We start from the raw sequence: 19,866 nt of genomic DNA, 5'->3' as shown, positions 1-19,866 counted from the left end.
GCGCAGCGGCCGGCCAGGCCGGGGGCGCGTCAGGCGGGGCCGGGAGAAGGCAGGCGGCGGCCGGGGGCGGGGAGCGGGGGCCGGACTGGCAGTCCAGTGCAGCCGCGCTCGCTCAGGCCACTGCGCTCCCGCGCCGCGCCCGGCCGGCTTCATGTGAAGCGCCGGGTCTCCTCCCCCTCCCTCCCCTTCCTTCCCTCCCTCCCTCCCTGTCCCCTCCTTCTCCTCCTCCTGCTCCCGCTCCCCGGGGCCCCCAGCCCGGCTGGGCGCTGACAGCAGGGGCGGGGGTCCCCGCTGCCGCCGCCGCCGCCTTGTCTCGCGCAGGCTTCGGCTGGAGCCGCGGAGCCCCAGGCGCAGCCATGGACCGGCCCCTGGCGGCGTCGACGGAGGCGGAGGAGGAACTGGAGTGGCAAGTGGCGAGTCGGAGGAGGAAGGCCTGGGCCAAGTGCCGCGGCTCCTGGCAGGCGTCGGAGACGGAGGATCTGTCCACAGAAGCGACGACGCAGGACGAGGAGGACGACGACGAGGAGGACCTCCCCGGCGCGAAGCTGCCGGCGGCTGCGGGGAGAGGTCGGTGCGCCCGGCCGGCCTGCGGCTGCGGGGCAGGCGGGAAAGTGCGGGCTGGCGGGCAGGGGGAGCCGTGGTGAGCCGTGGGGCGACTGCTCTGAGTCCTGGAAGGGCCTCTGTGATTGAAAGCCGGGGGAGAAGGGGACACTTCCGACATTTAGACGCGCGCTGTTGATAAGGCGTCTCCAGCGTCAACTCGGACACCCTAGGTGTCACCTGATTTCCCTTCAGATGGAGACTAGGACATGGTGCTTAGGCTGCATTTTCCCCCTTTAGAGTGTCCAGGTTGGCCCCGCAGTCAGAGTTACTCTGGGGTCGGTAACGAGCTGTCCCCTGCTCTGCCCAGCAGGAAACGTGCCCAACGAGAAGATCGCGATATGGCTCAAGGACTGCCGGTGAGTCCTCGCTCGCAGCCCGCTCCCCGGAGGGAGACCCGCGCAGATGGGACACCCGAACTGGGCGGCTCGGGCCGCGCTCCTTGTGGGTCCCATGGCCGTTGTAAGCTAGTAACCGGAAAGTGAGCCGGCGGATAGCTTCCTCCTTTAAGCGGTTAGAAATGGAAGTACTGTGACCGCTGATTCTTTGGACTGTGTTGCTTTACAGTTGTTAGGACTTCAGCTGCCCGTGCGTGATGTTAACATCAGAGATCAGAAACCTCTAGCAGTTAATAATGCCATGTTGTTATGTGTGCCCTATTTCTATCTGAAAGAACTGTTACATTTCACGGGATATTTTATTTTGCTCTTCTTTTGGCATTTGTACTTAACGGTATCCAATCGTTTGCCTTTCATATGTGTTGCAGATAAGCTTGGTTTATGTAACTACACTAACTGGGCTTTAATTTTTTTTCTGTGCTTTAATTCTGTTTGGGGAACTGTTATAACTAGCAGACTTTGTTCTTGTGGTTTACTTTTTGACCATGAATTTATCAGGTGGCAGTAGAATTCACAGAAGGGAAATAGAGCTTTGAAGGCATTCAGACTGTATAAATCTGTTTAATTACATGCTTTGGCAGCTGTTACAAAAATGTTTGATACAGTACAGAGGAGATGAATCATTGCAAGTAAATATGACTACAGTAAAGTGTGCTTATTTCATATTTTAATTGTTTTCTCCAATTTACTTGCTAGTTGTAAAATCCTGTATAGAATGTTGCTTTTTAACTTTTGTTGGTGTTTGCTTCTGAGTGTATTTTGCCTTCTCCATTTAGGCTCTTAATGTATTGTTCAAGTAGCAGAATTAGGGAGTCTTTTTTTTTTTTTAAGGGGATTTTCGTATAAGCCAGTTTATTTTTCTCCCCTAAAGACGGGTTAAATATTGGCCACTACTATATTGATATCCTGTTTTGATGAATTTACAAGAGCCTTAGTGAATGTCCTTCACTACAGAACTCTTTGTCATGGGTGCTCCTGAGATGTAATGAAGTACAGGGACCTTCCCTGGTGGCACAGTGGTTAAAGCTCTGGGCTGCTAACCAAAAGGTTGGGCGCATCTTGGGAGAAAGATGTGGCAATCTGTTTACGTAAAGATTTACAGCCTTGAAACCTCACGGGACAGTTTTATTCTGTCCTGTAGGGTCGCCATGAGTAGGAATCCACTCGACGGCAATGGGTTGGTTTTTTCTGATTCTCTCTAAGGATGCAGAGACTACACACACTGCTCGAAGTCCTCGAACCCCAGGTTAACAATCAAGTGCTAATCAAGTCCTCTCCTTTTTTAAATTAGGGAAATATGGCCTAGTAGTTCCACTCAGAACATGGGTCAAGAAATTCTAATAGTGTTCCAGTGCTTTATTTGTTAAATATCAAAGCGAATGGAAAATTTAAAAGGTTGACACTTTAAATAATCATATTCAGGACCCTTTAGGAGAGATTCTGTGAAACCAGTCTCTTTTAAGTTTCCTCGTAGAAGTGTGTCTGAAAAAAATGTTTTGTTACTTTCACTTAGGTCTTTCAAAACCTTCAATCTTAGTCTTGATTGAAATACAGTACTAAGCACAGTATCAGCTTACTCTTGGTATCTTAAAATAGGTTTAGAATTCAAAATAAGTTTGTTGTATTTTATTGCTGAAATTCAAGTATGCATTCAGAAGAATTAAAAAAAAATGAAGAGCAAGAGAAGAATCACATTCTGTATAGGAATTAAGATTTTGTAAGAGATCATGGTAGATAGACATGAAGTAAGTCAATTTTTAAAGTGTATCTTTTAAGATAAATACAACACGTAAATGTTGGCCATCACCAGCACTCAGTTTTTCTTGAAAGTTTTTGTTGTTAATCTTGATTTACATAGACAGATTTTGGAGTCTGCTGCCACTTCCTCAAAGTGTCCTTCTCGTTGCCTACCGTTGTACCTATTCTACACAAAGGTGGCATTCATTTGTACTCAGGACAGCTAGAACAAGTAGTCTTTTAAAGTTGGCTGTATTACCACAGATTTGACTACTGGTATGTATGCTGCATCCTTTTTTTTTTTTTAAGGTAGCAATTGAGGTTTTCTCCAAGAGTTGCACATCCCTGTATTTTGTACATTATGAGCCAAATGGCCTGAAGAGACTATTGTTCCACCTTGATAAATTCTCAGCTATTCTTCGTTTTCTTGTTTTTCATATCCTGAATAAAGATACCAAGTGTTTTCTTTCCTTAAAGGGAGTCTTTATTTTCATAAACTTTTTTTTGACTGAGTGGAAACAAATGGCTTGAATTAGCCTCTAAGAGCTAATAGAATTTTTGATACAATTTGGGAGGGAGTAACTATGTGAGTGAGAGACTTGTTGTTGAAGTAGAATGCCAGTCATATTCTGTTTATTTGCCATTTTCTGTTAGCGCTCAGACCAGCACAAGGCATCCGGAAAAGGAGAATGCAGTGTTTTGTCTTAAGAAAGTAGCCATCAGGGAGGAAGAGCAGCTTTTTAAAGGCATGAATTAGGGTTATATAAAATACATGTAAAAACTTATGTCAGAGGTTTTATTAATATCTTTATGGTAATTGTGATTCTTTCTACATTTTAAAGACATTGATCTTCAAAGAAAGACCATTGCTTGTATATACTGCTAGCACAAATATTTAACATTTAATTGGCATTTCAATAATATTTCTTTGAAACTGATATTTTTATGATTAAGCTCATGTCTAATATGAATTTGTAATAGGTACAAATTTTTACTGAAGAAAAGTTTGTATACCAAAATAGAACTATCAACATAAAACAATGTGTTTCTTACTCTTAGTTTTGAAAAAAATGAAAATATTTTTATCCTTAAAAAAGGAGAAATTTCTAAATGATCTGTGTTTGAACTATAAGAATGTGAAAGAATTTTAGCAGCGGCTAATTGTTCTTAATGTTGATTCTCAAGCTGACTTTTTAGAGTTAAATGAAGAGTATACGCATTTTTAGTTTAAATGCATCAAGTGAATCTCAAGCTTCTGCATTTATATCAAGAAGGTACTGCTCTAAAATGCCTGTGATAAACAGATGAGGTTTGAGGAAAGTGATTTCTAACTAGGCGCTGACTTTTCCATTTGATTAAGGTTAGGTTACCTACTACTGAAGATTGTCTTGTTTTAGTTCTGTTTCCTGTTTCTTGGGAAGGGATTGAGGGGAGCCTGTTGTCTTAATTTTTCCTAATGCCTGCTGTCGTTCTCTTTTTCTCTTTTTTAAATAAAATGTTAATCCCTCTCATTTATAATTGCCATTCTTGCTCTTAATTGCTGGCAGATCAGACATGTGATTAAATCATTCCTGGTGAACTGAATTAGCGATAGGCATTTGCTTAGTTCGTAGGATATCGCTTACGTAATCCACTTGCATTCCTTGTGTGTTTTGGGAGGAGAGTTAAACAGTGATTAGAAGCCTGCTTAGCTATAACCCTCTAAGTAAGGCTGTACAATGACAAATCTCCAGATAGTTTTTCAAGACTAATGCATATATGTTTATGTGGTTTCAGTACACCTTTGGGAGCCTCACTGGATGAGCAAAGCAGTAGTACACTCAAGGGTAAGAGAAAGTTGCCTTTCTAAATATGTCCTTTATGAAGACCCTACTTCCATTTTTCCTTTGGGCAAAAGTATGTATATGAATTACTAAAGCGATGTTTATGTTTACTAAAAAAAAAAATAGTTTTTGGAGCTAGAAGCCGAAAGAGGGAAACTTTGTCATGACCATAAAACAGTGATGAGTTCAAAAAAATTACCAAACCTTTCTACAAGGTGAACCTTTAAGTACTTCTTGTCTAGTTAGATATCATAAAGATTACCTAAGTATAGAAATTGGTAAATATAATGGAAATACATATTGAGTCCATTAGGTCAGCTTTAGTGAAACATCACTTATGTTAGCTCAGACTGCCACACCTGAAATTTTACCACCTGGGCAAGACAGAATTCTAAAGTTCAAAGTACAACAAGAATGTGCAGGTAGTGGCAAGGCATGTAAAAAACATTTACAGAATCAGGAAAATCTAGCTTGCGCTCCCTTGACTTAATAGGAAGGGGGTAAAAGGAATGATCGCTCCGGGGTCTGGTTTTCCATGAAACTCTTAGGTAAGATATGTTATCTAATTGAACATCTTCAAAGGAATAAGAAGGGTAAACTAGCCTGTTGACCAGCTTCCGAGAACTTTACCTGGCTGGGAATCAATGGCTTCTTGAAATTGTATAATCAGAATAATTTCTGAGAACGTTAAGGCACTGTATCTTATAAAATGTTTTGCTTGGTCAATTTGTTTTAACTAAAACAAAGATTTTATGTGGGGATGGGAAAGAATAGAATGCCAAGATAAATTTTCTGAGTTTTCAAATGTTCCTTTCAGGTGCGCTTGTGAGAAATGGAGGAAGTTTTGAAGATGATTTGTCCTTGGGAGCTGAAGGTTTGTTTCCTTGGAAGAATTGTATTTTCATGTAGTTCAATTAAAATGTAAAAAAAATGAGAAAGTGAAGTGCTTTCAGGTTTAGTATCTTCAGAGGTAAATTTAAATGTTTTGAAAATGCCTCAGGCACATTTTGTAGTACCCACCTTTTATATGTTGACAATCTAGCCTGTAGGATACCTGTAGGGATGACTCTGAAAACCAGTGTAAAATGTCCATATGTCTTCCTTGGACTTAAATACTTAAAGGAGCTGTTTGGGGCAAACAGTGGTGATATAACTAAGGGAAGAACTGTGCCGCAGAAGGAAGGAAGTATAAATATTTATACATGAGAAAACCAAATTGAAGCTTGTTTTTAGTGTGAGGTAGTCTTATGTCATACTTAAAGCTGCAGCTGGTCTTTTTCTTTGCATGTAAGTGTCTCCAGTCTTTTCCCCCTGATTGTGGAGGATTGAAGGACAAAGACAAAATAGCAGAGTTAGTAGAATTTAATTAGGTATCGTAATGCTGGTGTCTATCCCAGACTCCATTAGCATTTTAAAAGTGTATTATTGTGTTTAAATTTTCACAGATTATATAATCTTTCCCTGCAGATTTATAATAAAGCTTTCCAGCAATATAAATTAAGATTTTTTTTTTTAGTATTACTTGTTTTACTGGTATTTTAAAAGCTATTTTTGAAGCTCTTTGAACATGTTTTCTTTCATTAGGTTGAGTAGATTATTGGCAGCTGGGTTATTTCTGTGTGCTTTTAAAAAAAAATCAAGGATTTTATTAAACCTTTTTAAATAGTAAGTTGTTAAATAGTGAATTTATCACTGAATTTGCTAAATAGTGACTTTGTCATTGAATTTAACATCCCTGCTTTTTTGCTATTTTAAATTAACCTGTAAGATACATTATTTGTTTAGAACCTTCCTAACATTGAAAACTCATACCGACCCTATAGGACTGAGTAGAACTGCCCCGTAGGGTTTCCAAGGCTGTAATCTGTCCTATAGAGTCGCTATGAGTTGGAATCGACTCGACGGCAGTTGGTTTGTTTGTTTGTTTAAATCTTAAAAGAAGCAGACTGCTACATCTTTCTCCAGGTGAGTGCAGCTGGTGGGTTCCAATGCTGACCTTTCAGTTAGCAGCCAAGCGTTTAACTGCTGCACCACCAGGGCTCTGAGTCAGAATCCAATTGATGGCAGTGCGTTTGGTTTGTTTTAGTTTAACATTGAAAACTCTAGGCTTTCTGAATATATTAGTTTTTATTATTTTTGTTAAGACTTTTAAAGGACTAAAACTCTGTAAAGACTTTAAACTTACTGTTTCCCAATCAGAACAGTTGAAAATGTTGTCAGCCCCTTGTTAAAATGCATTTCAGTATTGCTCTAAATGGAGTTGTTGATACTTGGCTTGGTAGTTTCATAGTATTGATTGATTTCATTGTAAACTAGGACGTAAAAGGGAGTGAGTCCCATGCTGTTTAATAAAAATTGTTTCAAGGCTGTTTTCATTCATTAAGTATGTATTGAGTGTTATGTGTTAGACACCTTTCTGGGTGCTGGATATACAAAGAAACATAAGGAATTGCCATGACTTTACAAGTCAGAATTGAAAAAAACACATATGAAGTACAATGAAATAGATACATTTGTAATTCATTCTTTATATTTGTCTATAAAGGTTAAATACAGTAAATATAACTTATTCTAAAATTAACATTAATAACATTGATCAGTTTAGAAGTCGTTAATCTAGGATAAAATTAGAAGATAATTTTTAAAAGGAAACATCGTAATAAGTAGAACTTTTTAAATTGCGTATAAGAAGACTTGGTTATGACTGGAGTGACTTTTCAGCCTTAAAAAAAAAAATTATAAATTGATGTATATTATTGCTACTTTAATGCTAAATTATGTTTTGCTCTCAAGGTATTATTAGAAGCTTTTAAATTTAATAATTAGTAGCACATATGCTATCTGTATCCTGCATATCTTATTACTTATTTCTAAACTGTTAAACCCAGAAATTTAATTGGGCATCTAAAACCAAAACCAGAAACCAGTTGCTGTCAAGTCAATTCTGACTCATAGCGACCCTATAGGACAGAGTAGAACTGCTTCTTAGGGTTTTGAAGGAGTGGCTGGTGAATTTGAACTACTGACCTTTTGGTTAGCAGCTGAGTTCTTAACCATTACACTATCAGGGTCCCAATTGGGTATCTATGAACCAGAAACCAAACCCATTGCCGTCAAGTCGATTCCAACTCATAGTGACCCTATAGGACAGAGTAGAACCGCCCCATAGGGTTTCCAAGGAGCGCCTGGTGGATTTGAACTGCCAACCTTTTGGTTAACAGGCAAACTCTTAACCACTAAGCCACCAGGATTTCTTGAGTATCTATAGTTCTTTTTTATTTTAAGTATTCAAGCAGAAGTAGTTTTAGAATGATGCAACACAAAAACACTCTCCAGAAATTACCTTATCAAGCTGTGTGTTTCTGTTAATGGTACAGATTTAATGAGCCAAGACAAGAACTGGGCATATTAAACATTTTGCCATAATATTGGGGCTTGCATTCTTGATGATTGTATCATAGTAGTTACCGTCCTACTGCCAATTGTTATATGCTTTTATTCTTTTTAATTATAGCCAACCACCTCCATGAAAGTGATGCTCAGATTGAAAACTGGTAAGTAGCTATGTGTGTTCTCTTTCTTTGTAAAAATGGAGAGCATTTGTGAAAATAAAGTTTTGTATCATCTGATTGTGTTTGTAGCAATAATATCTTGGCCAAAGAAAGAAGACTACAGTTTCATCAAAAAGGGAGAAGTATGAATTCCACCGGATCTGGGAAAAGTAGTGGGACAGTCTCAAGGTAATTTACAGAATTACGGTAGAATAACATTGCGTTACAGATTATCTCCTCTTAGCATTTTGAAATCAAAAGGAATCTAAAGTGTTTCCTGCACCAGCATAACTGACAGGAGCAACTTTTTTAAAAAAATGAGATTAAGTAAAAAGCAACAAGCAATCTCTGATGCTGCTGGAACCCAGTAATGAGTATTTTGAGCCCTAACAATAGTCTGAAAGAGGGACTACATAGTGGAGTAAATTTACTTGTAGGTTGCCAAAGTTTTCCATGTCTTAGGATTTGAGTCAACTCCAACTTAAAAATCAGAATAAAAATTTCTAAATTAAAGCTTGATATTTAAGCACTTATTTTCAGCATATTAAGCAAAAAAAAAAGCCAAAGCTCCTTAAAATATATGTTAAAATGAGGCAATAAATATGCCTGTGGAAACAGTTTTAATTGTTATCAAGATTATTGTATTGGAATATGAGCATTTTCCCTGAAATAAATTGAAATTTCTTTATTTTATTTATTTACTGTGCTTTAGGTGAAAGTTTACAAATCAAGTCAGTCTCTCGTACAAAAAGTTATGCACACCTTGCTGTGTACTCCTGGCTGCTCTCCTCTTCATGAGATAGCACACTCCTCTTCTCCACCCTGTATTCCCCGTGTCCATTCAACCTAAATTAAAATTTCTTCCTGTTACAGTTCCATGTCTAACTTTCCAGTTTTCCTCAGTGACTCTCAGAAAGCTTGGATTAGCATTGATAGGAGAGGAAGGAATAACAGTTATATAATTCCCCATAGAATTGGGGCAAGCAGCTACCTTTGCGTATCCACTACTTGCTTTACCTTACTCCTCCTACTTCCTCAGTGGAAGTGGTAAGAGGAAAATTCAAAATAAGCTCCTCCCTCACTTTCCTGAGATCGGGTTGTTCCCTGTGTTTCTCTTCTAGAATAGCCGAAGATAGCACAAGAGCCTCAAGTACTGTAGAATGTGCCTTTCCACCAAAGTTCTACCTATATCCTAGAGTATTTTCTCATTTAATCTGTTCTTTGATCTGTTTATTCCTTGTTCTTCCTCTGTCCTCTAATTGTATTAGCTGCTTAACTGGGAATCTACTAAAATGACAAAAAAAAAATAAGGTGAAGATACATGTACATTTCTCTTTGTTTAGTGTGTCCTTAGCGATTACTTCTCTTTCTCATCACAAACAGCTTGAGAGGATGGACTCTTTTTAAGGGTTATACATTCCATTTAGTATACAATGTATAAAGATGATGAAATAAATAATTGTTCACAGAGCTGAAGCTGTAGAAAAAGATTTTACCAGAGAAAAGCAAGAATATATATTCATTTATAATGTGATATGGACTATAAAGTTATTTTCTATTTTTATGTTTCTTTTTATGTATTTTGTAGTGTTTCAGAACTGTTGGAACTTTATGAGGAAGATCCTGAAGAAATTCTTTATAACCTTGGATTTGGACGAGATGAGCCGGATATTGCTTCTAAAATTCCATCAAGATTTTTTAATTCATCGTCATTTGCCAGAGGGATAGATATTAAAGTATTTTTGAGTGCTCAAATGCAACGGATGGAAGTAGAAAACCCAAATTATGCTTTAACAAGTAAGGTTTTTAAGTGTGAACAGATGATCTTTTCAATTATAGCTCCACAGGAAGATAGTTTAAGGTCTTAATGATTTTCAGAAATAGCACTGGAAAGTTAGCTAAAGCGATCTAAAATAATCACATAAAAGGATGTGAATAACTGTTTCACTTAAAAAATTGTTTTTTCAACTCACAGTGTTTGACTTAATCTGACTTTTTATTATCCCCTTTACAGGTTAAGTACCTGTTTTTCCCCACCCCCGTCAATTCGTCTCATTTAAGTGTTACCATAACTTACTTGCAGAACCTAATCCGTATACATATACTTATTTCCAGATGGTTTTTCCTCAAGAAAGAAAAAAGAAGGGCCTTATGAACATTAAATGAAGTCAGCTTATCTCATGTGCTTTTCTGTAAATATAACTTAGCATGGCTAATTGATTGTTTTTACTCATATCTTTGCCTATTTTTTTCCTTGTGGACCAGAGTTTCCAAAAATGAGATCCCTGGGGACCAATGGATTAACTTTTAAGAGATCTATGACTCCCCTCCCCCACAAATTAGTTATCAAATAGGAATTTATGTGCATTTTCTTGGGACAGCATTTAGAAGAGTTTTAATGGAGGTGAGAACTAAATAAAAAAAACAGAATCACAGCCGTAGATCGATAGCTAGTCCTTTTTTTTTTTTTTTCCAGTGTTGCCCTCATGCTTTGTGCTTATTTCTGATTTTTTAAAATGTAAATTTTAAGCTTAGAGAAAAATGCCTCTGTCTTCCCACTCAGTAAATGTAGAGAGGGTGTGAGTGATCTAAGTTCACATATTGGAATTTTAAACTATAGTAAAAATTATATATTTTTTTCTTTTTTTAGGCCGTTTTCGCCAAATTGAGGTGCTTACCACAGTGGCCAATGCGTTTTCCTCCTTATATTCCCAAGTCTCTGGGACTCCCCTGCAGAGAATTGGAAGTATGTCCTCGGTGACCTCAAACAAGGAGACAGACTCACCGCCGCCTCTAACTCGAAGTAACACTGCAAATCGTTTAATGAAAACACTATCAAAACTAAATTTATGTGTTGATAAAACAGAGAAAGGAGAAGGTAGCAGTCTTTCCCCAGCCATTGAAAAAGGGAAGGTTCTAAGTGTTGCAGCAATTGAAGAAAGTGTTAATAAAAATGATCAAAAATCTCAAAAAATTATAAAGAAGAAAGACTCATCTTTCTTGCTGGCTACAGTTAAAGAGGAGGCATCAGGTAGTTCAGCAGCTGTTTTGGAGAATGTTGACATTGACAAACTTTCAGATGAAGCAAGTAGTAGCTTGAACCGAGAAACTGAAGGGGAACAAAGTGAAGCATCTCAAAGTCGTGAGAATAGACTGGGTGAGGAATCTGGTATTACAGAATCTGAGTTAAGCAGTGATTTCAACATGTCGAGCCACAGTGAGCTAGAAGATAGCAGTGCGCTCAAAAATATCCATATGTTCATACCTGAAAAAGAGCCAAGTGCACCCCTGACGAACCCATCCATAAGAAATATAATGGCACAGCAGAAGGACTCCTTTGAAATGGAAGAGGTTGGTAAAAAATTACTGGGACTTTCAAGTAGTGAATTAACAAACAACATGTTTATAAAGTGACAAAAAATGTTTATAAAATAAGAAGTGACTACTAAATTTATACTCGAAAAAATTCATCCTTCTAATTTTGACTTTGCAAGTTTTTCGTTTTGTGTTTCATAACCAAGGATTAGGACTGTGTGATGTCAGGGTACTGGGATAGTTCATCAGTTTCCCTAGAACTTTAGTTATCCACTAGCTGATATTTCAACTTTAACCCCCGTTTTCTCTCTCAGTTTAAGATTTTGATACCAAGAAAACCCTGAAAGAGTATATTCAAACTCAAATCAATATTATGTAATAGTTAAAAACACAGACTTTGAGATCAAACGGGAAACCCTGGTGGCGTAGTGGTTAAGAGCTATGGCTGCTAACCAAAAGTTTAGCGGTTGGAAGCCATCAGGCACTCCTTGGAAACCCTATGGGTTAGTTCTGCTCTGTCCTTTAGGGCTGCTATGAGTCAGAATCAACGGCAATGGTTTTTTTGGTTTTGAGATCAAATAGGGGTTTGAGCTCTGTCTCTGCCACTGAGTTGCTATGTGATTTGGGGCAAGTTTTTCTTAACATATCTCAGTGGTAAGGTTAAATGTGAAGAAGGCTTTGAGGGGATAGATTTTGGTAAAGAACTGCAGACAATATGAAGATACGTACCTACAGGGGAGGATAGGAAACCTTGAAGGTTTGAAGAGCCACTAAATAGGATTTCTGAAAGCCCAGAAGACCAATTTTTGTTTCTTTACATTTTTACTCCTGCTAGTTTAGTTTACATCAGTTTTGAATGGGACAAGAGAAAAATACTCATCCTGATAAGGCTCAGCCAAAAACTGTTTTTGAACAATAGGAACTGATACTTAGCAAATTATAACTATAAAGATTGAGGCAGGAAACTGAAGTTTACCATGCATCTACCTTGTAGCAGGCACTGCACTAGGCCCACGAAGTACTTTATCTCTCCGGTCTATGAGGCCAGCAGGCATGGTCTTAGTTTTTGCACGAGGAAAGTGATGTATATGTGTACTGGTGAAGTTTGGCTATAAGTTACATAATGTATGGTTTTTCTTTATTAACTTTATTATAGAAAGATGAGTTTTAATACTACTTTACAGTAGTATTAAAATCACACATCATAGTTTTAGGGAATTGGAAAATGGGATAATTGATTTTGCCCATAAGCATCCTCTTAGGTGAGTATGTGTCTGTTCCATTAGTGAAGATTTTTCATTTATTGGAAATTTTCATTCGCTGATACAGTTATTTACCTTTTTCCCATACTCTGAATGTGTCTTAATAATTTCATTGTAACTAAAAAGGGAACATGAGTAGCTCTTTAGAATATTTGTATCGTTTCTTATAAGCTTTTTTCACTTTTTTCTCTATATATTTTTATATTTCTTTAATTCCTAACATAATTTATTTTTCATTATAATATTGAGTACAAGAGAAGTCATCATTAAAACCTCTTTTTTTTTCCATTTTGCTGTTTGATCCTGTTTTGACTTTGTTTTTGTCTAAACTTATCCTAGCACTCATAGTAAAAGGGCAGGTTCCTGCCTTTCAGCACAGATCTGCTTCTATGATAATCAGTTTCCTTGTTTTACTGCAATAGCAGAATATAAAAATCTAAGCAGATCGTGTTATGTACTTGAGCAAATCTGATATTGTTGACTCATGCGTATTTTCAAATAAGTCAAAGAGATTTGTAGAATTCCTAAATTCTAGGCTGTTGTTCTTAAATTATTAAGATACAGTACACAAAAGTTCTTTTAAACGTTTATAAAACGCTAGCTGTACTTGGGTGGCAAATTAACATTTGGTCGTGATAAACTGTTTTTTTTTTGCTCCCTCTGCTGGCAAGAGTAGTTAATAAAGAAAGCAACGTGACATTGAAGTGAATGTTTTTTGAAGTGCAAAATGACGTGCTTTGGTGGTTGAAGAACACTGAAATGTTTTTTGTTTTCAGAAAAGAATATATGGTCACCATAGCTACATTGTAAATATGCAGAATTTTGAGAGTAATGAATCCTGTTCTTTAGATATACTTCAAATATGGATAAAAACCTTCTAGAATTGTTTCTGTCCCTTTGGGAACTTTAAAGAGTTTATAGAACAATGCATAAAGAAGGGAAATAGTGTGTTATTTTAATGTCCTTCTCCAAGCGTGATTTGAATCATACTGACAAATGAAGAGAACAATCTTATTGAAGCAAACTTTTAGATCCCATTCAAAGTGGGTTGTTAACTTTTTTTTTTTTAAACCCCTTTCCGTTGAGGTTTCATTCCTATTGGGAATTTCTTCCTGTAAAAACAACAGTAAATATAAGTGTGAGCTGTCTGTCTCTCAGTCTCAGTAAACCAGTTCTTAACAGATTAACGACAGTCAGATCCTTTGGGGTAGCTAGGTAGGAGAAAGTGTTGCAGACCTGGCTTTGTGCGTGGAGCTGCGTAGTCCCTATGAGGCAGGAGGTAAGAATTGTTAGTAGCAAAAAGTTGCCAGGCTCATTTGCCAACCACCAGGAGTCAAGGGGGGGAAATATTTAAATGTAAAGAGCTAGATAGTTGACAAGACTGATCCAGGCCTATGAAAATGAAAGTGGTTATTTCTTGCGTTTATTTAAAAAAAAAAAAAGCCAGAGACTTTCTCAATTAAATGTCAGTTTGCTTTATTGTTTTATATAAAAAAAAATATGTAGACTATTTAATGCATCTCAGTATGTCTAAAACGTGTAGCTTTCTTGAGTTTTGTGATTCTTAGTAACTTGCCTGGGTAGTTCTCGTGTTCTTCCTGAATGGCTTGTTTTGAATACATCGTGGTAACTTTGGAGCCATAGATGAGTAGTGTGAAGATTCACAGTTAAACCAAAATGATCCTACTCAGTGAGCAGTTGTTCTTTTAGGTATGAAGGAAAATTTTCTTACACTTAAGCATACCAGGAAAGAGAACTTTTATCTGTGTTTATCAGCACACAGTTTGTTCTGTGCCTTCTCTCTCTAAATTAATTTATATTTGAATACAGCTATTATTGCCTATATATAGTTTTTTTAAAGTATTGAAATCTTAGTAACTGTGCCTAGTTACTAAGTGTCTTCACACTGATTGTTGATTTAACTCATGCACCTCATTACTTATTTTAAGCTGTTAAGATTCAGCATTCTTTTCTGTTATATTTACTGGTCTGAGTTAAAATAATTCCATGTCAATCAGATATTTGATTGATAGTTAAATTTTCCCTTTGGCCTTCCAAATTGAGCTGTATGTTTTTTGAAGGGAGGAATCATGTCTGCAATGTGAGCAATAGAATATGACCTCTAACTCATGACATACATACGAACCTCAGGTACCTCAAAGCCCAGTTAACCACTAAGTTTTGTTATTTGATCTTTACCTAAAAGACCGAAGTTAATTAAGAAAAAAAAAAAAAGTATTCAAGTGATAGCCTGACAGTAAAAATAAGCCATGTGTGTATCTATGGGTATGTATAAAATGAGTTTTTTTTTTTTTTTAAAATAAAAATTTGCAAGAAATTACAGAATGATAAACTTGGTACATTGAATTCAATTTAGTTTTCTCACTTTACGGATGAGGAAGCATTTCTGCTTTGTTTTCTAATATTTGGTATTATTTGACACTGGCAGTTCTTCACATCAGTCCCTCACTGGGAGGGGGGTGCATAGGGAGTCCAGCAGGATAGCAGGAGAGGCATCTTCTAGTGTGAATCCTTATTGCTTCACTATATACAGAGTACTGTTACTTACAGTTTCATCTGATCATTGTAGGGACCTATGAGGTAGGCGTTTTAATCTTTATTTTACAGTTGAGAAAAAACTGAGATGGTTATCCTAGATAATTAGCTATTTAGTTAATAAATGGCATGAACAAGACTTTAATTCAGGTCTTTCTTAAATCCTGTTACTTTTGACTATATCATATAACTTGCTAAAGGTCAGTTTGGTTGTTAGGGTCAGACATTGGACAAGCACTCACGTCATCTTGGCCATAGGCACAGCCTCATAATACTTCTTTAGATAAATAATGTTTTCTTTTGAACTTTTTTGAGATGCCATCAGACAGAAGTGTAATTTCTAAAGCTCTAGTTCTGATTTTAAAAAGAAGCTTCTATGCAGTGTCTTTTAGAACTTTTGATTAAGGGCCAACTGAAATAAAAGCCACATATTAACTTTTTATAGAATACAGTGCCGTAATACTGTGCCTAGAAGATTCATCTTAGTCAAGATAAATATGATGACAGATGCTAACAAAACAAAGGTACACGCTAGGTTAACAGGGCATTGAATCAGAAAGGTACATCCTTTGTTTTATGAAAGCATGTTTAAAATGAAGTAACCCAAATGTGTGGGTTACTTTAAAGCTGTTTTTATACCGCTTTAATCCGAAAACAATGAGACCAAGTGATTTTGTAATTTTTAGTGTTTTTGTTTTTCATCTTTATTATGACAAATTTTAAACCTACTCAGATGTTACAGAAAATAGTATAATAAACGCCATTACCAATACTCAGTTCAGCAGTTCATGTCCTGTAGGATCGCTGTGAGTTGGAACTGACAACTGCAACAGGTTTGGTTTTTGGTGTTTGCTAATTTAATGAAAGGCAACCTGTAGCAAATGTCCAGACTTCTACTGAGGATTTGAAACTATTGAATAGGAGAAAATTGGCCATATAAGCCTAAATTCTATATTTGATTCATAATTCTCTGTGGTATATCCAATCTCGAATTTGACTGCTTGCTTTGCACAACTGTGACCGATAATAAAACATAGTAAGCAAAGAAATTCAGCCATATCGTTACCATGTCTGTTTTTCTCTTCAACAAGTACTAGTATGATTTTGCCTAATAGGAGAGAAGAATGATTCTGACTTTAGTAGTTTTGTCAGTAAAATATAACACTTTCAGCTTTTTGTTTTTATTCAATTAAGTGTGGAGTTTGTGGTGAAAAGAGAGAGTAGATTTTTTTCCCCTATAGAGTAGCATCTCAGAGGGTAATATATTGGGACATACTTTGATTAAAGTCACATTATTTTTTCATGACTAGTTTTATAAGTCTAAAGAAATAGAAAATGTGATAATTCTACATTTAAAAGGGAGAGATTATAATTTGGTTGTGTCATAACGCTGTGCCTAAACAGATTTCTGGTATATAATTGAAGAGGCATTTGGGTTTCTGTTATACTGTTTTTGGTCTGCTTGATATTTCCTTTACAGAAAACTCTCTGAAGTAGGCTAGGCCTGAATGGAGACTAATAATAGACCTTTTGTTGAATATAAAAAGAAAATGCATTTTGTTCCCTGTACAAAAAACAATGGTTTTCCTGTTGAACTTGTGTCTACTGCTTTGAAGAATATAATTTTTTAAATAACTAGAAAAATAAAATCTATTTTATATATCTGATTTAGCGATGGAGGCCTGGTGGTACAGTGGTTAAGAGCTATGGCTGCTAACCAAAAGGCTGGTAGTTTGAATCCATCAGCTGCTGCCGGGAAACCCTATGGGATAGTTCAATTCTGTCTTATAGGGTCACTATGAGTCAGAATCGACTTGACGGCAATAGGTTTTTTTTTTTCTTTTTAAATTTAGATGTGATGGTTTAAATGTGCTTTTGGTTTTCAAAGAGTCATGAACTTGGATTCATCTAACTGTGTGAAACAAAGAGATCACAAACCAGAGTAATTTTTAATTGGGAAATATTTTTAACCTTTGTACTTGTTTTATGTTGGTCCTTTTGCCATTATTCTTATGGAATGTTTCTTGAATAGATTCATAGTACCACCAGAGTTCTACCTAAAACCTGTTTGCTCAAAAATTTGTATGTTTGACTGGTTTGGCCACATTAAAACCAAAAAAAAAAAAAAAAACCTGTTGCCGTTGAGTCAGTTCAGACTCATAGCGATCCTATAGGACAGAGTAGAACTGCCCTATAGGGTTTTCTAGGCTATAATCTTTACAGAAGCCGCCTGCCATATTTGTCTTGCATGGCAGCTGATGGGTTTGAATTACGAATGGTTAGCAGCCAAGTGCTTAACCACCATGCCACCAAGGCTCCTTTTGCCCACATTAGTAAGATATTTACTATCTTAAGTACTAATCATTACAGGCTAAAGTGATGAGAATTAGTACATTTCATCCCCAAATGTTTAATTTTACTATACAGTTAGCTATATTAGACCAAACAGTATTTGGAGGGTGAAGGTGGAGAAGAAAGAATCTGAAAATTCCTAAATTATGTAGTTACGCAGATAGGACAAAAAGAAAAAAACATAGCACAAATGAACAACTTGTGTGGGATTGATACATTCTTTGAGCATAGCTTCATGGAGAATATGGTTAAGATCTTTTGACATTTTAGTTCTGGAAGGAAACGTGCTTTTCTGCTTATAACGCCAAGTTTATGTAGGGACCAAGCAGTCTTACGCACGAGTAGTTAGTGAGACCTGAAAATTCGTAAAATTTTAGAAAATTTTGCAATGGGAGCATGATAGTCCATTACAGAGACGCAAGACTTCTGATTTTCTCAGATGTGTGTCTGTCAGTCATGCTGCCTTGCCATGAGTATATCTGCGTTTCTTCTGGGATTGACCCCACACCTTGAGAGTTTAAAGAACTTTTGCACGTGGATCTATTTCTCATCTGATAGCAACCTTTTTTTTTTTTTTTTTTTCAGTGAAGTAGTTTATACATTCAGTCGTTTTTCTTTGCTGGTTACACTGGCAGTGCTGCTGTTCACTAGAAAATAGATCAGAAAATTGAGTTGTGGAACATTCTAACAATTTCGAGTATATCTTGCGTTCATTTAAATATAGAATGCTTTGGTGCTCTGTGTTCGTTAGGCTGATTTGTTTAATAAATTGGTATCATGAGTTTACTGTCCTTTGACATAGATTCTTTTAGGTTTGACTGAAAAAAAAAAGTTGTTTTTTTTTTTTTTACCTGAATCTCTTCCCTAGGTTCAAAGTACAGAGGGAGAGGCTCCTCATGTGCCAGCCACGTACCAGCTAGGTCTGACCAAATCCAAAAGAGGTAAGGAGAATGATGACCCACTAGTTCCCGGGAGAAATACCAAAGCGTTGCCAGTTGATTTGGGAAAGGGACTTTATCTATCAGTATTTGAAGTACCTTTAAATGTAAGAAGAGTAAGAACTCAAGCATGCATGTTTCATTGTTCTGTTACAGAACTTTTCTGTATTTTCTTGACTTTTGTGCTCATGAACTAATATTAGTTTGCTTATCCTAGATGACCTCTGCACACAATTCTGTGTACTCTGAGTATTTTTCAGCTCTGCATAAGGGCTAGCTGAGAAGAGAGAGGAAAACAACAGATTCAGGCCACTTTTTACATTGTTACAATTGAAAATACCCATGTGTTATCAGTCTTTGGGTTTTCATTATTTAAATATGGCTCCTAGGTATATATAAAAAAAAAAAGGTATAGGCCATGAATTTTCCTCTGGCAAAAACACCAATCTCTCAGCAACAGTTAAAAACTAGTTAAATTAAATGCAAACTGTGGAGATCGAAGGTAGATACCGGTCTTCTTGTGAATTATTAATTATTGACCAAAGAACCTTTGAATCCATTCCTTTCACTTTTAAAACTTGCATGAAGAAAAAAATTGTCTGATCGTCTTTAAATTCACAAAGCTTTAGAGATTTTAGAGAAAGGGAGAGAGGAAGTGAAGAAGTTAAAATGACCACCAAAGGTAGGACTGTTTATTTTTTTTTTTTAATTACACATGCTGAACCACCTTGTTTTGTTTTTAAAACAAAGGTTCATATGTATGTTCCTGGAATAGGAAATTACATGTTTGTTCTCTCCTGATTGCTGAAATTACGTCATAAAAGATAATTTGCATACAATATTGCTTTTACTGCAGTACGACACTAACAAACAAGAGCTACACTCTCACTGTGTCACTACAGTTCTGGCCAGACACAAAACGAACTTTCCTATTTAATTTTCTTCCCCCTTTAAGTCCATAAAACTGCATGTATGTATATGTTTCTGGACTTCCTTCATCAAAACTTCTGAAATAAAATCTCTGCAATGTTCAGAGCTGTAAGTTACAAGGCAAGGCTCATGGCTGGCAAGGAGTCTCTGCTTTAGGTGGATAGACAGGGAAAAGCAGCTTGCCATGTGTCGAAAGGCAGATAAACAACAGTAAAATCTAGGATCTTTTTAAGACAAAGCTCAGTGAGCTTGGAAAGAGGCAATGTGGTTTGTATTTACATCATGGCTTCTTCCTCGTTTAAATACTGGATCTCTTATTTCTGGGGGCACATAGTTTGTTATAAATTAAAAGTGAAATTGTTTTGTGTGTGCAAGCATGAGAGAGAGGGAGAGAATACAATATA

General features: G+C 36.9%; 1 protein-coding gene across 8 annotated transcripts in view; it reads left to right on the top strand.

Moving 5' to 3' along the window:
• Positions 1 to 258: 258 nt before the first annotated feature.
• Positions 259 to 19,866, top strand: part of ITPRID2 (ITPR interacting domain containing 2) — a 39,444-nt gene continuing 19,836 nt past the window's right edge. The window contains exons 1-9 of one of the 8 annotated variants that reach the window (XM_064286933.1): positions 259 to 567; positions 914 to 959; positions 4,512 to 4,561; positions 5,376 to 5,432; positions 8,073 to 8,112; positions 8,200 to 8,298; positions 9,698 to 9,906; positions 10,760 to 11,460; positions 18,463 to 18,535. In XM_064286933.1, coding sequence (XP_064143003.1) covers positions 357 to 567; positions 914 to 959; positions 4,512 to 4,561; positions 5,376 to 5,432; positions 8,073 to 8,112; positions 8,200 to 8,298; positions 9,698 to 9,906; positions 10,760 to 11,460; positions 18,463 to 18,535 — 1,486 coding nt within the window. In that variant the 5' untranslated portion in view covers positions 259 to 356. Of the gene's footprint in view, positions 568 to 840; positions 960 to 4,511; positions 4,562 to 5,375; positions 5,433 to 8,072; positions 8,113 to 8,199; positions 8,299 to 9,697; positions 9,907 to 10,759; positions 11,461 to 18,462; positions 18,536 to 19,866 lie in introns of all 8 variants that reach the window. The other 7 variants (XM_064286927.1, XM_064286928.1, XM_064286925.1 and 4 more) reach the window with 7 other exon arrangements.

Source organism: Loxodonta africana, chromosome 6 (genome assembly GCF_030014295.1).
Source record: "Loxodonta africana isolate mLoxAfr1 chromosome 6, mLoxAfr1.hap2, whole genome shotgun sequence".
Classification (NCBI taxonomy): Eukaryota; Metazoa; Chordata; class Mammalia; order Proboscidea; family Elephantidae; genus Loxodonta; species Loxodonta africana.
This window is presented reverse-complemented; position numbering and strand designations above follow the sequence as displayed.